At 39.4% G+C, this 20,069-nt stretch overlaps 1 protein-coding gene across 3 annotated transcripts in view; it reads right to left on the bottom strand.

Moving 5' to 3' along the window:
* Positions 1 to 20,069, bottom strand: part of piwil2.L (piwi-like RNA-mediated gene silencing 2 L homeolog) — a 59,630-nt gene that overhangs the window by 11,975 nt on the left and 27,586 nt on the right. For all 3 annotated transcript variants that reach the window (XM_018253514.2, XM_018253515.2, XM_041587013.1), the window contains exons 15-17: positions 14,373 to 14,486; positions 6,855 to 7,043; positions 2,571 to 2,672 (exon numbers count right to left, since the gene is read on the bottom strand). In XM_018253514.2, coding sequence (XP_018109003.1) covers positions 2,571 to 2,672; positions 6,855 to 7,043; positions 14,373 to 14,486 — 405 coding nt within the window. The remainder of the gene's footprint in view (positions 1 to 2,570; positions 2,673 to 6,854; positions 7,044 to 14,372; positions 14,487 to 20,069) is intronic.

The following is a 20,069-nucleotide window of genomic DNA, read 5'->3' as shown; positions in this document are numbered from 1 at the left end:
ATTATAATGTAAACATGTTTAACAAGCAAAGGATATTTTCTCTTCCAGACATCCACAGAAGTCTAGCAAGCAGTGGCTGAAAAATGAAGGCCCCAAGCTTGTGAGATATTGGGCTACAGCGGAGTTTTGATTGGCAAGCAGAAGTAATTTGGTTAAGGCAAAGACATGTATAAAATTTATGGAATGGAAGCAGGCATGGTTTAAACAGAATTGTGGCATTATTTTGTACCACAACGGAGTGTGTTGCATTGTAGAACGGTGTATTTCACGCACATATTAAAAATGGCTTCATTTGAGATTTCAAGGTAAATGATCCTGTAATAAAATGCTACACAACTATTTTTTCAAAGGGCAAGGATTCATTTCTGCATAGAAACAAGCTTTTCTGAATCATTATGTCACCTTTAAGCATTTTTAGACTACGTTAAAACATAACCCCAGCACTCCATTATATAGCCTAAAAAAACTTAATTTTGCACTTGAACTTAAAGGGAACATTTAGTAAAAAAAAAGACACTTTTAGTTACGCTGACGCGCCCCATCAAACCAATGTCTATGCGTCAGTCTTAACTGTGGCACTGGGACACTAGTGTTTATCCATGATGTGACACAGGACAGAAGCAGCCGAACGAATTCTGAGCTGTTCAGAGACATTTTCTGCTCAAATCCAGCTAAATGCAGTCAAATTGATTGGGAGGCGTTTCATAATGACCCAAAACATACAGCCAAAGCAACCCAGGAGTTTATTAAAGCAAAGAAGTGGAATATTCTTGAATGGCCAAGTCAGTCACCTGATCTGAAGCCAATTGAGCTGCATTTCACTTGTTGAAGACTAAACTTCAGACAGAAAGGCCCACAAACAAACAGCAAGTGAAAGCCGCTGCAGTAAAGGCCTGGCAGAGCATTAAAAGGAGGAAACCCAGAATCTGGTGATGTCCATGAGTTCAAGACTTCAGGCTGTCATTGTCCGCAAAGAGGTTTCAACCAAGTATTAGAAATGAACATTTTATTTTCAGTTTTTTAATTTGTCCAATTACTTTTGAGCCCCTGAAATGAAGTGATTGTGTTAAAAAAAGGCTCACATTTTTATGCAATCTTTTTGTTCAACCCACTGAATTAAAGCAATCATCTGATGTAAAAGTGTCTGTGGAAAATAAGCATTTTTACACCTGTATATCATCTGGGTTTGTTTATAAATTACACTTGACCTGTTGTATTTTTTGTATTTTTTTTGTATATTTGCTTCAATTCAAATTTCCCACAAACCACCAAGACATCAATCAGTTCGTCATGCAAGTGACTAGTGATGTGCGGGCCGACCTGAAGCCCACAGGACATGAGGGTTGGGCAGGTTTGGGTAGACTTCTGCACAGTTTGCAGGCAGGTGTGGGATAAACATCAGCGCACAGGGTTGGACAGGGTCAGCTCCCTGCACTCCCTCTCCTAACATCCCCTTTCCAGACACTGGGGTTTGTGCACTGTAAAAAGTTATGCGCGTGAGGGGTTGCGGCATTGAGACGACTTTGCGGCTTTGGGGCCCCCCAGTCTGACACAGTTAGAGCACCACCTAGCTCCCCACTTCCACCAGACATTTTATATACTCGCATCAGCATGCCATGCCGTTGAGGTGGGCACAGGTATATAAAAGGAGCACACAGCGGGCCTGGGTCGGGTTCTTGGCGGTCATATAAACTCGAAATTTTACCAAACTGGAATGTTTGCAAATTTATTTTAAAAAAATTATTTTGATTGAATAAAAATTGTGTATAAAAATGAAAATGCATTGAATTTATTGTCTATTCATCATTTTCAAATGATCTACAAACTCAAACTTCAAAAAATAAAAATTTGAAAAAAAAATAAATAAAAATACATGTTGAATTCGAATATACTCAACAACTCAACAAAGGGAGGTTACTTATGAAAAAACTCGATGTCTAATATTTGATCGAATAGTCCCAACCCGAAAATTCAAGTTGAATTTGAATGGAAAAAAAACTTGAATGGCAGGAAGGCAATTAACATATTCAAATGGTTCAACGGACCTCTGCCACTGACTTGTCAATTAACTCGGCAGGTGTTAGATGCTGAATATTTGAATTAGAACTGTTTCCATGGTCGAGGTGTGATAAATCTCACATTCAAATTTACATTAGAATTGGTGCCAATTTGGTGAATTTACACTCGAATTGAGCTTTGACACACACAAAAATTCATTATAAATCAGACCCTTAGTGGTTTTATAGGTTTCATCGGTTCCCATTTAATTGGCAAATTTGCCTATTTCCTATGATATTTATAATATATTTTTGGGAAAATAACATATTTTCAACTACTAGCTGATCTTGTGTCCCTGGTGATTTGTCCTAAATGGATTCTGATTCACTGTTCAATAGAATTGGGTGCCACGTTTCTGTTATTGCCAGCAGCAGGTTTTTTCCAGTATGTTTAAAAGAACGATTTTGTGTGGGAGGTAATTATTTGACAACATTATTGCTTTCAGTTATAACGCACATGTACAATGAACAAATCTTGTTTCATAATGCAGCTCGCTATGGACAGAAACATACCTGTGATGGAACCGGGGTCTGCACACAGCACAATTTCTTTATAGCACCATACAGGTCATCTCTGGTGCCAGATATAAGGCACACTAATAGCTGAACCTTACCCTGTGACATGGGAGACACAACTTTTAGATAAGCAAACACAAAAAAACACAAAAAATATGTTTATCTCTATACAGATACAATAAATATGTATATCTCTATACGGATACAATAAATATGTATATCTCTATACAGATACAATAAATATGTATATCTCTATACAGATATAATAAATATGTATATCTCTATACAGATATAATAAATATGTATATCTCTATACGGATACAATAAATATGTATATCTCTATACGGATACAATAAATATGTATATCTCTATACAGATATAATAAATATGTATATCTATATACGGATATAATAAATATGTATATCTCTATACGGATACAATAAATATGTATATCTCTATACAGATATAATAAATATGTATATCTATATACGGATATAATAAATATGTATATCTCTATACAGATATAATAAATATGTATATCTCTATACGGATACAATAAATATGTATATCTCTATACGGATACAATAAATATGTATATCTCTATACAGATATAATAAATATGTATATCTATATACGGATATAATAAATATGTATATCTCTATACGGATACAATAAATATGTACGTATATCTCTATACGGATACAATAAATATGTATATCTCTATACAGATATAATAAATATGTATATCTATATACGGATATAATAAATATGTATATCTCTATACAGATATAATAAATATGTATATCTCTATACGGATACAATAAATATGTATATCTCTATACGGATACAATAAATATGTATATCTCTATACAGATATAATAAATATGTATATCTATATACGGATATAATAAATATGTATATCTCTATACGGATACAATAAATATGTACGTATATCTCTATACGGATACAATAAATATGTATATCTCTATACAGATATAATAAATATGTATATCTATATACGGATATAATAAATATGTATATCTCTATACAGATATAATAAATATGTATATCTCTATACGGATACAATAAATATGTATATCTCTATACGGATACAATAAATATGTATATCTCTATACAGATATAATAAATATGTATATCTTTATACGGATATAATAAATATGTATATCTCTATACGGATACAATAAATATGTACGTATATCTCTATACGGATACAATAAATATGTATATCTCTATACGGATACAGTAAATGGATTGACACTGGGTTCTTCACAGTTTAGTTGCACCTGCAGAAAAACCAGTGGGGCTCCTCCACCCCAGGCCCGGGATGGGGGGGAACAGTTGGATCAAATTTTCACTTGCAGAGGTATACTCTGGGGTGGTGGTGTGTGGGTGTTGGACTATTGCCAGTGCTCCCCCCCCACAAAACCCCATCTCACCCCCCCCCCCACTGTGCACCTGCAGTACTGAAACAAAACTGGATGTTCCCAAAAACTGCCTTTTTCCTCAATGAATATTATTATTCCAATTATGAATGGTCAATTCCAATTAGTCTGCCCCTTATAAAGTCCTGCACCAATCACTTATTGCTTTAGGTTGTGTATGTGACTGACAGAGAGGCCTTGCACATGCCCCCCATAGTGTAACATTAATGCTGCAATGCTTAACCCTTGTTATTAACACAGTAAATATTGTATCTCAAAGTAAAACGGACTCCTGTGCTTATATCCTTTCAGTACTTGAAGAAAAGGTTACTTTAACACATTTCCCTGATTTTACATTTTCCCGGATTTTACATAATTTTTCCTGGTCCCCTGAAAAACATAAAATAGGGGATCTACTGTATTGCAAAAAAAAAATACACGGTTATAGAGATCAGGCATCAATTACAATCAAAGCAATTGGATAAAGCTATGATGCGTATTTGAGTAAAACACCCAGCTATATTATATATGTACACTTACATTACATTAAATATGTACACTAACATTCCATAACCAAACTATCACTAAGCAGTTGTGGGACGCCTTCATGATACCCCAACTCACCCGGGCTCTATAATGCACTGTGCAAAATTAGCTCTATTCAGGGTAGCTATGTAATAGTTCTGAAACAGGTATGGGATCAGTTATCTGAAAACCCGTTTTCCAGAAAGCTCCGAATTACAGAAAGGCCGTCTCTCATAGATTCCATTATAATAAAATAAGCCAATATGTTTAAAATAATTTCCTTTTCTCTGTAATGATAAAACAGTACTTTATACTTGATCCCAACTAAGATATAATTAATCCTTATTGGAAGCAAAACCAGCCTATTGGGTTTATTTAATGTTTACATGATTTTCTAGTAGACTTAAAGACATACTGACATCAGAAAATAACCGTTTTTATTATCTATCATAACATTGTCTTTGAATGCTATTTTTAAATTTGCCTGATGCTTTTACATTACCTTTCTTACCCCCATTTTCCTGTATGAGGAGGCTGCCATATTTGTGCAGCAAAAGTCCGTTAGCATTAGAAACTCTAACTGACAGGTTAAAGGAGAAGGAAACCCCCTGGGCGCAAAACCCCTCCCCTGTGTTGCCCCCCCCTCCCTCCTCCCCCCTGGCCTACCTGTCCCCCTGGGCAAATGCCCCTAACTGTTACTCACCCCTCTGCGCAGGTCCTGTCTACGGAGTTCACAGGCGCCCACTCGGTCTTCTTCCTGCTTTGACCGGCGTCTTCTGGCGCATGCGCAGTAGGAACATTTACAGGTATGGATCTACTGCGCATGCGCCTAATGTCACAAAGTTTTCCAATTTCACTTCGTGACATTCGGCGCATGCGCAGTAGATGCAGTAGATATGTTCCTACTGCGCATGCGCCAGAAGATGCCGGTCAAAGCAGGAAGAAGACAGAGTGGGAGAAGATGGCGCCTGTGAACTCCGTAGACAGGACCTGTGCAGAGGGGTGAGTAACAAGTTAGGGGCATTTGCCCATGGGGACAGGTAGGCCAGGGGAGAGTAGGGACAACACAGGGGAGGGGGGAGGGGTTTTGCGCCCAGGGGGTTTCCTTCTCCTTTAAGAAGGGACAGTCAGGTTGGCAAAACAGTCAGGTTTAGGAACGTCATGTGACTTACAAAAGCAGAACTATCAGTGAAAAACAATCAACATGATCTATAGATAACTTTTAATATTTTGAAAAGGAAATTTTTGTGTCAGTATCACTTTAAGGTATGAAGATCCAATTTATAGAAAGATCCATAATCCGGAAAAACCCCAGGTCCCGAGCATTCTGGATAACAAATCCCATACATGTACTACTCAGCAATAAAATGTTAAAGCAATTCCTTAGTCAGGATAAATTACAATATAAATCATTATTTTTAACAGCTTTGGGCACGAATTACAGTGGAACCTCAATTTTACATTGTTGTTTTGTGGTCCCACCTATATATTATACATAATACATTTCCTGGATTTTACACCATTTTTTCCAGTCCCCTAAAAAATGTAAAATGGGGGTTCTACTCAAGTTTATTATTTAATGGTTACTTTTTATTGTTTTAAAAGGACTCCAAATGTTACAATAACATAGTAACACAATAAATTAGGTTGAAAATAGACACGCGTCCATCAAGTTGAACCTTTCATTAGAAACAATATAATAGGAAATTATTACTAAACAAAGATCTGAGGGCTGAATTAATCTTTTTTTTTGCTGTATGTAACTGGAATACAAATTCCAGTTTTAATAACAGGATTAGAAGAAAAACAGTTGCCTTGTGAGACTGCTAATCTGGATAATGTGAAGCCAAACTCTGGTTTCTTTTCATAGAGAAATATTATGAGCATGTGTTTGTGTCACATCATATATACGTATCACGAGCACGTCTATTACTGGTCATTACATTAATTTGCCATTTAGCTAGAAGACCAAGATCTTATCCATAAAGTTCTGTAAAACATTTTTTGCAGAGGATGAAAACCATGATATGGTACTAAAATGTCTGAAGCAAATGTCAGAGTCTAAACTCATTCAACGGTCCAGAATATACAGTTCTTTGCAAATGTAGTAGAGTTCTCTCCTATTACTGAATTAAAATTCCTATAATGCAACCACAGTGTATCAGAAGGACTATGGTAATACCGTTCAGTATACCAGACTTGTCAGAAATACTGACCTGCACAATGAATTAAATCCATGCAGAAATCATATGTAACTGGAGTAATATTTTGAAACCCTGCAATATGAGAGCATATACCAGCCAGGATATCTTACCTCACCCTCCAACAGCGACTTGATGCTGCGTGCGTAAGTTTCTACACGGTCATCCCTGAGTTCCGCACAGTTAGGACGGTTCACTCGTATTCCAATAGGCCCTCCGATCCTCTCCAGCATGCCAGACAATTCCTGTGCCTGTGTGGAGGCCCGTTTAGGATAAATAATTGCCCAATAAAGAAGATGCACCTGAAAGATACAGACAATAATAATATACAATGAAGCAGATAAAAAGCAGCATGTTGCACTTGGTTAGCACCAATCGGATGAGCTTGATCCCTAAGGTGATTGGGCAGTCGGGGGAATTAAAAGTCCATTAGAGGTTTTTTAGTACAGAAGCAGTAGTAGGTACAGAAGTAGTTTTAAGTACAGAAAAAAATACCAGGATCAATGTCTTTAAAAAATGTATCCCACACCTGACCTTAACCCACAAAATGTTGTCTTTGTAAAATACACAACAACCCATACTGTGTCTTCCAGCTCTGTACACTAAATCTGTGTTTACCTCTGGCTCCAAACCCGGAGGGCCTGATTTAAAAACTGTGTGCCCCTAGGCCATTTACCCCATCTGCCCTAGTGATGGAAGTGAGGAAAACCCTGACCCGCACCCGATCCTAACCTACCCTGTTCCAGCCCGCCCGCACCCATGCTTCCGGGATCCTTTTATAGACCCGCGCCGACCGATGACGTCACAAAAGGGGCGGGACGAGCAGACGTGAGACTATAAAACTGGAACCCGGAAGTCGGCATTTGAAGGTGGAGCGAGGAGCAGTGCGAGGTCGACCAGAACCTTCCCGACCCGCGGGTAAACCCATGGGTATCGGGTCGGTCCGCACATCACTAATCTACCCCCAACCTACCCTACTCGCAACCCGCCACCTACTTCATTGTTCCCCTGAATCCTGCACTGGGGACTGGACAGATGGGAGATTCAAACAACAGTTAAAATCTCCCACCCAGTCCCAATGTGGCCAGCGGGCAGTATGCCATCTCCAGCTCTGTTGCCCTATGCATGATCCTTTGTGGCTATCCCACAAATCCGGCCCTGAATCTTCGGGAGCAGAGGAGGAGTGTATTTCCCCAGTCTGCCCTGCACCCAAACCAAACTGCAATGGTCATTCAACATTCAAGATGGACTTGCAGGTTTTCGGTCAATCACTACTGTATATATCAACATGGGAATCATTTAAGCTCACAATATCATTTTAGTGAGGTCAACCATTCCTATTAGAAGAAAGGAGGTTCCATCTAAATATTCAGAAGGGGTTTTTTACACCCCTGTGAAGATGTGGAATTCTCTCCCTGAATCAGTGGTACAGGCTGATACATTAGATAGCTTTAAGAAGGGGTTGGATAGTGTTTAGCAAGTGAGGGAATACAGGGTTATGGGAGATAGCTCATAGTACAAGTTGATCCAGGGACTAATCCAATTGCCATTTTGGAGTCAAGAAGGAATATTTTACCCCTCTGAGGCAAATTGGAGAGGCTTCAAATGGGTTTTTTTTTTGCCTTCCTCTTGATCAACTAGCAGTTAGGCAAGTTATATATTTAAAAGGTTAAACTTGATGGAAGTGTTTATTTTTTTCAACCTAACTTACTATGTTACTCACAATTCGACTAGGAGGTTATTTAAGAAAAATTTTGAATGTCTAATATTTGATCGAAGGATATCGACCCTAAAATTCTAATTGTATTCAAATCAAATTTTTCTCCGGAAAATAACTCTGTCAGGAAGGCTATTAACATTTCCAAATGGTTCAACGGACCTCTGCCATTGACAAACTCGGCAGGTTTTAGGTGGCTAATATTAGAATTAGAACTGTTTCTATGTTCAAGATGTGATAAATCTCGCATTCGAATTTACATTCAAATAGGGGGATTACATTTAGTAGGGGGATTACATTTAGAATGTATGAATCTTGACACTCAAAAATTCTCATTTAAATTTTAACCTTTGATAAATCTGCCCCTAACTGTACATATATCTCATGTTGACATTTAATTTTTTTAAACTCAACACCTGAGAAAGGAAGGAGTGTTCTAGGAATTGTGGGAAGTGGAGTCTTGGCTGAAGGAAAGTCGTTTACTGTAATACTGCTTTAATGAAACATGTAGTCAGAAGAAGCAGCGGAAAGAAATAGTAAATTACAGATACAGCTTATGATTTGATTTCCAATCACTAGGTATAGAGTGCAGCCAGAGTACAGATGCAAGTGCTTTTTGAATGAGCACAGCGGTTGGCTGACAATTCATGCCTGAGTTTTCTCTGTATTTCGGTCCAAAAACTTTCAGTGAAGGCCACAATCTGATGCCCTGTATGGCCTTGGTTTCCTGAGTAGAAACTGGAGGCAAAGTTCCCTGTAATTTCCTTTTGGCTGTGTGCAAAAAAATGATGTTCCGTTTGCACTTTTAAAGGATAAGTAAACCTAAAAAATAAGTGAATGTAAAATTGATGAGGGTGCTATTCTAATCACTTTTGCAATGTACATTCATTATTTATTTTTCTTAAATTCCAAGATATCAGAGGCTGATCTGATGTTCTCCTGCTTAGGAATAAAATTAGAAACCTTTCTTAAATCTTTCCTAAGCAGAAGAATATCAGAGCAGCCTCTTTCTTTCTCCTGACAACTTCCTTGACTACTTGGTGGTCAGAAAATGACCAGCAGGTGGCGATGTTGCAACAAAATGCATTCATATTAACAGCACATGTATCCTTTAATATCTTGGAATTTAAAATAAATAAATAATGAATGTACATTTCAAGTATATTCCAGTGCTTAGAATAGCACTCGTCCATTTTACATTCACTTTTTTTTAAGGTTTACTTATCCTTTAAAATGCTGAATAACTATTACATTAAGTGTTGTCAAAAATTTCTTTGTGTGTGCCTCAATTTGTTGTGTGCTTTGGTTTCATAATGTGTGTAAGTGCGCACAAGTACAGGGCTAAAGGCCGACTGCCCGTATGCCTAACGTTGAGTTAAGATTGAAGGGCCCTAGGGCCCACGATCGGATCAGCCGCTATCACCCATCTCAAGGTGGGCATATCCGGGAGGCATTTTGGATTGCAGGTGTTTCTAAGAGAAGGAAGAAGAGCAAAAAGAGGCTCCACAGCTACATTTCTAGTGATACTTGATATATGATAGCTCTGTGTTCTGACCTGAAATGGATGCTAACTGGGGTGCTCAACTTAAGAGGTCGGTTCCAACTGGTCTTTGATAAGTGATTAAAGGAGAACTAAACCCCCCCACACTAATAAAAACACCTACCCAGTAACCCTACATAGTCCCCCCTTCCTGCTTTCCCCCATGCATAGGTGATAACATCTTTAAGTGCCGCTAATCCTTCACTCGCCTAGAAGTGCAGCGTAAGTGAAGTTGAGCTCGTGGGCGCCATCTTCCTGCTCTTCAGTATTCTTCTGGTCCTCTTCCTTCCCTTCGCCAATTTCCGTCACTTTTGTCGCATGAGCAGTTACTACGAACAGGAAGAGTGCACATGCACCAATATGCCGCTCACTTCCCGAAGAAATCCAAAGAGCCAGAAGATGGCGCCCACGAGCTCCACTGTGCTTAATCTGCACCTATAGGCGTATAAAGGATTAGGAGCAGACCTATGTGTGGGGGGCTTTGTAGGGTACTGGGTAGGGGTTTTTATTAGTGAGGGGGTTGAGTTGTCCTTTAAAGGGACACAAAGTGTCATCCTCTAATCTTTGAGAGTGTCCTGTCAATGAACAGAAAGTTTAACCAGAAGCTCAGGTCTCTTCTTCTATTCCCAATGTAAGTAACATGGGCAGCATTTTTGAACATCGCTGATATGGTAAATTCCGATATATCTTATTTATGTTAATTATGAATTGAGACATCACATTACATGATAGACACAGAGGTGTCTCAATGCTGGGTGAACTTTAAGCAAGTAGCTGATATCTTTTCTAATGAACCCCTAATGCCCAAAAATTTTAAATAAAATTGCAATTGGCAGTATGTAGTGCTTAAGGGTAAGGGCACACGCTAAGATTCGGGAGGCAACTTCGGAAAACAATGCGCTCCGAGTGCCTTTCCACCGGCGATTTCGATTTTAGCCGGAGGGAAAGCAGTTCGGGGAGATTAGTCGCCCGAAGAAGAGGCGATTTGTCACCTAATCTTAGTGTGTGCCCTTACCCTTATATGACAGTGAACCTCTTGTCCAGAGGTCCTGCAGGAGCACAGGGACATCTATTCTGGACTATTTAGCAGCAAATTGACAAACATCTAATGGTCTGTTTTTTTTGGTGGTATTCTTGCTGTCTGTCTCAACTGTTGATAGTAAGCATGTCTGGGTCTGAAGCGTTAACATGTAGCCCATTGTCTGCTGTGCTACCTAAGGACACTAAAGAAATATTTTACACAATAGACACCTTGAATTTCTTCAACTGGCTGAGCAGCTTTAGATAATCTCAGATAAATGTGAACAGAACTATCAAGGACATTTTGACTCTAAAGCTTTTTATAAAACACATTGGGATATGTGCCAATGAATGATATAGACAGCACTGACTATATAAAGTTAATTAAAATCAGTTTCAAATCTAATCTTCAGAACATAATATTGCAGACCAAAAAAAAAAAAAAAAAAGAAACATCTGCATTTGTTACAAAGTTGCCAGATTTGTGACACGCTGTCTCATTTAAAACACCAATTACCCCCAAAATTATAATTATATCCTCACGTTAACAGATTCTTCCTGTTGTGATGATCTGTTTTTTCCATTGCCTTCCAACTCTTAGCTACTTGATTCCTTTGTTGACTTTCATCAAATGCTACCATGGCAACCAGTTATTTTAGAGGAAATATGTTGAATGTGTGAAAAATTCAACATGTGTGAAAAAAATTGCTTTAAAGGAGAACTAAAGCTTAACCAAAGAAGTAGCTAGAACCACAGCCATTTAGCAGTAAAGATCTGTGTCTCCAAAGATGCCCCAGTAGCTCCCCATCTTCTTTTCTGCTGATTCACTGCACATGCTCTGTGCTGTTGTCACTTACTGAGCTTAGGGACCCACTCACAATATACAGTACACATAGAATAGAAATGTCACAATATAAGGCTGATTAGTAATTAATACAGATAATTACTACATGGCAGCACAGAAACCAGTGCAATTAGCATCAGAATTTAATAATCAGCCCTGTAGCATCAGCTTATATTACATGCAAACCTCATTTTCTGCTTGTAAATTTGTGACGAGCCCTAAGCTTAGCTTCAACAGCTGCTCAGAGCCCACTGAGCTTGTGAGTGTCACAGACACTTTCCAAAATGGTGACCTTCATGTGACAAGTTTGAAGTCCTCGATCATTGTTGCTATTGAAAAGCTAAACCTTTAGGCTGGTGCAACAAGTTCAACATATAAAACATGGCATTTTAAGCCATATTACTTTTTAGGCTTTAGTTCTCCTTTAAGTCTTTGTCAGTTATAAAATACTGTAGTCTATCCTTATATCTAAAATGATTTATTATATTCTTAAAATTTTCCCATTACTGATGGCAGTTACAATTTCCAGAGGCGGATATATTACTGTTTTTCAAGTCTTACTCCATTTCTTCCGGGGTATACAGTAATGTCTGTTAATATTATTAACACATATTTATAAAATGGCAACATATTTTTGGGCACTGTACATTAAAATGTTATGAGAATATGTACCTAAACTGGGTACAAATAGATCAGCCCAGAACAATGGTAAAGATGCACAGGAAGCAGGTACTGCCACTTAAAAGGGTTGTTTTTAGATGGGGTCAGTGATCCCCATTTGATAGCTGGAAAGAGTCAGCAAACAAAGAAGACCGATTGAAAAGTTGCTAAGAACTGGCCACTCTATATAATACTGAAAGTTATCTTAAACGTGAACTGCCCCTTTAAAGTGGCCAAACATGCACAGATATTATATAACAAAACTTTTATTTTATATGATATTCTGCGCATGTATGGTGGGAAACAAGGCAACCGATATCGTAAACAGATTTGGATAACTGTTGTCTCGTTGATCAGCCAAGACAGAAAATTCTGAAAGTGCTTGAACATCGACAAAGGGTTACTTCTGAATCATCAGATAGAGGTAAAATTCAATTGTTTCTACCTGTATATCTGATAATTCATTGAAAACTAATGATCTTACCTGTGATTATATATACGTGTGTGGGTGGGGTAATCAGTTAAACTTCCATCGGTGTTTGTGTTATCTGATTTTCAACCTTAAGGGTACCGGCACACATGCCTCGTAAGGAAACTTCGGAAAAACAAGCTATTTTGGATTTGGCCGAACCCCAGAAAGATTCGTGAAAGATTTGGCCGATTACGAACCAAATCCTAATCCTAATTTGCATATGCAAATTAGGGGTGGGAAGGGGAAAACATTTTTTACTTCCTTGTTTTGTGACAAAAAGTCACGTGATTTCCCTCCCTGCCCTTAATTTGCATATGCAAATTAGGATCCGAATTGGCTGGGCAAAAGGATTTGGCCGAATCCTGCCCGAATCCCGAACCGAATAATGGATTTCGTTGCATCCCTACTTTAAAATAAGTGAATGTAAAATTGATGAGGGTGCTATTCTAAGCACTTTTGCAATGTACATTCATTATTTATTTTTATTTTCATTCCAAGATATTAAAGGATACATGTACTGTTAATATGAATGAATTTTGTTACAATAGCGCCACCTGCTGGTCATTTTCCCACCAGTCTGACCACCAAGTAGTCAATGAAGTTGTCAGGAGACAGTCTGATGTTCTTCTGCATAGGAAAGACTTAAGAAAAATTTCTAATTTTTTCCTAACCAGAATAACATCAGAGCAGCCTATTTCTTGCCTACATTAGGTAAGTGGCACACGCAAACACACATTTATACCAGCTCACAATTTTTTTGTGGGTGAGGGGGCTACTGTACACTCACAGCACCAAAAAAAACACCCAAAAAACCGCAAATTAGACACATTACATATATATATGCATGTATACTTATATATTTGCTGTACGGAGCGTTTTTTGCCCTAAAAATATTATTGTGTGTATGACAAGTGTCGGCAATAATAATCATATGCATAATACCTTTTTTTAAATGTTATTTTGGTTATTTCTGTGTAATTTTAGGCATTCCAACAACATATACTTTTCCAAAGGCAACTAACTGTTAGGGGGTCTTATAAAATATATAACACAGGGCTTTGTTTGCAGGATCTGAAGTGCCAGACAAGAACATTTGTATCCACTATTTAAATTTGGGTGGTCTCTACATGCTACGTAGTTTTGCAACACTATGCATACCATGTATCAAATTGCTGGAGTACAGGTTTATGAGTATTTTTTTTCTTGTCCCGTAGAGCATGTCAGATAGGAAGCAAGTTTGAGCCAATTTTCAGAAACTCCTACTGACTTTTTCACTCATTTCACTCTGAATTTGGGTTTTCTGGGGGCATCTTACTGTTGTCCGTAGAGTTAAATGGGCTAGACAAAACCATGAATGAACTTTTGAGTTATTACTCACTGAGGAACGGCATTGCTCACGGGTCACTTCCCTGGTCCAGTTGAGATCTTCTCCCGGATGAAATGAATTATTACGCAGGTTTATTTTCTCTATTGGTAAAATCCTACCAGTGGTCTGTGGGAAGATGGAAACCAACACTGCTAATTTTAGCCAATGAAATGCAGATGCCACTTGCTGAATCCTAAAATTCACCGAGCCAGTTTATATATGCCCATACATATTCAGTACCGTGGTGTATACATCTATGGGCGGATTTATCAAAGGTCGAATTTTGAATTCATCTGAATTTTTGTTTACTCTAATAAATTCGAATAAATACTCCCGACTTCAATGGGAGGTTATTTAAGAAGAAATTAGAACATCTAATATTCGATCGAATAGGAACGATCCGAAAAATCTATTCGTATTCGATTTGAGTTTTCCCTCCGAAAAATACTTGAATTTCAGGAAGGCTATAAACATCTTCAAATGGCTCAACGGACCTCTGCCATTGACTTGTACATGAACTCGGAAGGTTTTAGGTGGCAATATTCGAAATTAGGACAGTTTCCATGGTTCAGGTGGGATAAATTTCACATTCGAATTTACATCCAAATAGGGGGATTAACATTTTGACAAAAAAAAATAATCAAAAATTCGAATTTACTATTCCACCTTTTATAAATCTGCCCCAAATTGTAAAATGATTTGGATATCTGGAGTCACATTATCATAACAATACATGCAAGCCTCTTTGATTAGAATTGGTAGCCTTGACAGACTAATTTTCAATCATATTGGGTGGGTCAACATATTAAGACTTTCCCTAGTGAATTGAACCACATTTAGGAACAAAATGCACCAGCCAACTTACCTTTCTCAGGCCTAGACTGAAGAGGCATTGTACTTTATGATCATCTCGAGTAGTGGCCATACACGGGCCGATAAAAGCTTCCGACAGACCGTGTCAGCAGCTTATTGGCCTGTGTATGGGGCCCCCCGGATGGGCTTCACCGATCGAGATCTGGCCGAAAGTCGGCCAGATCTCGATCGGATGGGACAAAAAATCCCGTCGGATCGCGGCCGCATCTATTCGTTGATGCGGTCCCGCGATCCGACCGCCCATTGGTATTCGTTAGGATCCGATCGTTGGGCCCTAGGGCCCACGATCTGATCAGCCCGATATTGCCCACCTCAAGGTGGGCATATCGGGGAGAGATCCGCTCGTTTGACAACATCGCCAAACGAGCGGATCTCTCAGTATATGGGCACTTTAAGTCTGCACTTGGTATGGATGAGAAACACAAGTAATACGAGAACACCACGAAGGAACTTCCTTTCCAGACCAGTGCATTTTGTTTCTAAAAGGAGCAGTAGCCTTAGGAAAAAATGTAGGAATTTAATTCTCAGGGGGGTGCACTCTCAATGAACCAGGGTTTGCGTGTCCTTTAAACAGCTGTCCATTTTCTGTTTTTTCAATATTTGACTTGCTGCTGTACTTAAAGGGGTTGTTCACCTTTGAGATAACTTTTAGTATGATGTAGAGATTGATATTCTGAGACAATTTGCAATTGGCTTTTATTTTTTATTATTTGTGGTTTTTGAGTTATTTAGCTTTTTATTCAGCAGATCTTCAATTTGCATTTTAAGCAATCTGGTAGCTATGGTCTAAATTACCCTAGCAACCATGCAGTGATTTGAATAAGAGACTGGAATATGAATAGGAGGGGGCCTGAATAGAAAGATGTGTAATAAAAAGTAGTAATAACAATACATATGTAGTTTTACAGAGCATTTGTTTTTTACAAGGGGTCAGCGACGCCCATTTGAAAGCAGCAAAGCGTCAGAAGAAAAAGGCAAATAACTCAAACTAAAAAATAATTAATAAAAAACAATTGAAAAATGTATTAGAATTGGCCATTCTGTAACATACTAAAAGTTTCCTTAAAGGTGAACCACCCCTTTAAATAAGAATCCGGTTCAAAATGTTGCACATTATATTGAGATTGTGTAAGTCTAAAGATGGCCATACACAGAGAGATCCACTTGCGATGTCGCCAAACGAGTGGATCTCTCCCGGATATGCGATATCGGACTGATATCCATCTTTAGACAACTACAACCCTTTAACAGATAAGATCTGTGCCTTCAAAAATGCCCCCAGTATCTCACCTTCTTTTCTGCTGATTCATAGTACATGCCCAGGGCTGCTTTCACTAACCTGAACTTAAAGGGAAGTAAAATCTAAAATAGAAATGCTAGAAATGCTGTATTTTGCATACTAAACAAAAACTTGCTGCACCACAAGCCTAATCAAACAAATGATTTATGCTTTCAAAGTTGGCCACAGGGGGTCATCATCTTGTAACTTAGTTAAAGGGGTGGATCACCTTTAAGTTAACTTTAAGTATGTTATAGAATTCTAGAATGCTAATTCTAAGCAACTTTATAGTTGGCCGTCATTTTTTATTTTGTATAGTTTTTAATATATTCACCATCTTTTTCTGAACCTTTCCAGTTCTCAAATGGGATGGGGGGAGGGGTCACTGACCCCATCAAAAAAATCCTCTGCAAGGCTACAAATGTAGTTATTGCTTTTTATTAGTTCTCTTTCTATTCAAGTCCTCTCCTATTCATATTAGTCTCTTATTTAAATTAAGGTATCGTTGCTAGGCCAATTTTGACCCTAGCAACCAGATTGCTGAAACTGCTGAATAAAAAGCTAAATAACTCAAAGAAACAAATAATAAAAATTAAAACCAAACGCAAATTGTCTCAGAATATTACTCTCTACATCATAGTCAAAGTTCATTTAAAGGTTAACAACCCCTTTAAGCCATCTTTGCAAGACCAAGACCATGCACATGCTCAGTGTGGTCTGGGTGTCTGTTGGGAGGTTAAGCTTAGGGATTGTCATAAATTATCAAAACAGCACAAATAATATCTGCCAGAAGCCGATACAGCAAGACTGATTAATCATCATTTATTTATATAGCGCCAACAAGTTAATAATCAGAATATGCAGACTACACTGTTGTCATATAATCTAATGTGGATTTTATAGTTTTTGTATTGTTTAATACAAACGTTCTCCAACTCTGCAGAACCAGTGGCTGCAGCAAAATAATCCTTCAAATAGAATCCCAATTTATCTGTTTAAATCTGGCTAAATGATGTCCCTGCAGCTGGAGTTGAAAACATTAAAGGGGATGTAAAGGCAAAAATAAAATCCAATACAAATCTCTACACAGTCGCCGACTGCTCTACAGGGATACAAACAAAGTTGAATGAGTTCTGCATGGCTGGGAAGTAAGTTGTGTGTGTGGGGGGGTCCCACTGCTGTTTCAAAAGAGAGAGATTTTTGTACTTACCGTTAAATTTTTTTCTCTTGTCCTATATTGAGGGACACAGGTACCATGGTGATGAAGATCCTACAGCTGGAAAATGGACACTAAGTTGTTATACGTGACTCCTCCTCCTGCTCTGGGCTTCATCCCCTGCCTCCTCCTATTACATTTAGTTTCAACCGAAGAAGGAGCATAACAGCCCAAAACAGAAGAGGAGTTCCACAACTCCCTCAAAACATGAAAAAACGTAGATGTAAAATACTAAACTCCCAACATGGAGTAAACAGAACACAACCTAGTTGTGAAAATCAGTGTCAATACCGGGAGGGAAAGCATATGTCCCCCATTATAGGACAAGAGAAAAAGATTTAACGGTAAGTACAAAAATCTCTCTCTCTCTTACCTAATTGGGGGACACAGGCACCGTGGGGATGTCCCAAAGCAACCCATTAGGGCGGGACACTGTGATCCCAGTCGGTGCTTAGCTGACAACAGCCCTTAGCACTTTTCTCCCGAAGCAGGCTTCGACTGACGCGTGTGTGAAGCCTGTAGAATCGCGCGAAGGTGTGAAGGGACGCCCACGTGGCCACTCTACAAACTCTGCTGAAGCCTGATGCCGCACTGCCCAGGAAGTACTGAGTGAACGAGTAGAGTGAGCCCTCACCTTGATCGGTGGAGCTTTTCCTTTCACTGCATAGTCTCGAGTAATAGTGGAACGTATTCATTTGGCTAAGGTCGTCTTGGCTGCCCTAGTTCCACGTTTTGGCCAGTTCAGGATACGAATAGGGCATCCGTTCTCCTAATGTCCTTAGTAGCCTACAAATAGGATTTGACTGCTCGAACCACATCCAGCTTGTGTAATTTGCTCTCAATAGGATTTTTAGGGTCTGGACATAAGGAAGGTACTACAATGTCCTGGTTGAGGTGAAATTCCGACACCACCTTTGGTAAAAAGTCTGGTGTGGGTCTTTAGAACTACCTTGTCCTTGTGAATGATGGTGAAGGGCGATTTGCATGAAAGTGCCGCAAGCTCAGAGACTCTCCGAGGCGATGTGATTGCCAGAAGGAACACCACCTTTTCAGTTAGCGTCGACAGAGGAATCTGGTCTAACGGTTCAAAAGTGTCCTCCTGTAGAACTGAGAGTACCAGGTTGAGATCCCATGGAGGTACTGGGGGAACGATATGGTGGAACCAAGCGGGTTGATCCTTGCAGGAAAGTTCTGATGTTGCTTTTCACGGCCAGCTTCTCCTGTAGGAGAATAGACAATGCGGAAACTTGCACCTTCAGTGAACTCAAGGCTAAGCCCTTTGTAAGTCCCTCCTGCAGAAAGGATAGAATCTCTTTTTCCTTTGCCCTCTGAGGGTCTACACCTCTGTGTTTACACCATGAGATGAAGGTCTTCCAAACTCTATGGTAGATCTTGGCTGAAACTGGTTTGGGTGCGCTAGCATTGTAGGAATAGCTTCAGTTGGTGCTCCTGATCTTAGTAGAATCAAGGCTTCAAGAGCTATGTCGTTAAAGCCCACTGAATTCGGGTGGACAATTGGACCTTGGGTCAGAAGATCTGCCCTCAGCGATCGTCCTTCGCCATGGCCACTATATCCGCAAACCACGACCTCCTGGGCCAGTATGGTGCCACCAGGATGATCTGAGATCTCTCTCTCTCTTTATCTTCTTGATGACCTTCGGCAGGAGAGCCTGAGGAGGGAATATGTGGGGTGGTGTTTGAGTGAAGTCTATCAAAAGTCCTTTTGATACCACCCGGAGGACCCACTGGTCCTTTATTTTGCTTTCCCACACCTCCCGAAAGGATTTGAGGCAGCCTCCTAGGGGGATACCTTCGGGGGCGGGCACACCTTCATGCGGTGTTGGGATTTGTCCTGAGAGGACTTGTCTTGGAGGATGACCAACTGGGTTTTTGCTTGCCCTGGTAGCGGGAGCGAAAGGAAGAGTTGGATTTTTCTGTTTGTGTCTTTGTCCTTTGGCCAATGCCTGAAAGGAAGAAAAAAAGGTCTCCTCTTGAAGGGTGTTCTCTTGGTTCTAGCTTGTGGGAGGAGGTTGCTTTTGCCGCCAGTCGCCTGTGATATTATCTTATCCAGTTCGGCCCGAATAGTAGTTTTCCCTGGAATGGTATGCGGACTAGGGATCGCTTGGATGTTAGGTCGGCAGACTGAATCTTCAACCACAGGAACTGACGAGCCGCCACCGACTGCGCTGAGGCCTGGACGACCATCTTTGCTGCGTCAAGCACTGCGTCTCCAATGTATGTTGTGGCGTCTGCAATTTGGGAAAGGAGATTGTCAGTAGTCGGATCCTCGGAACCAATCAGCTGTGCCACTTGCTCTACCCAGACCTCCATGGCCTTTGCC

Source organism: Xenopus laevis, chromosome 3L (genome assembly GCF_017654675.1).
Source record: "Xenopus laevis strain J_2021 chromosome 3L, Xenopus_laevis_v10.1, whole genome shotgun sequence".
Taxonomy (NCBI): domain Eukaryota; kingdom Metazoa; phylum Chordata; class Amphibia; order Anura; family Pipidae; genus Xenopus; species Xenopus laevis.
Note: the sequence above shows the minus strand (reverse complement) of the source record. Positions and strands in the feature narration are given on the sequence as shown.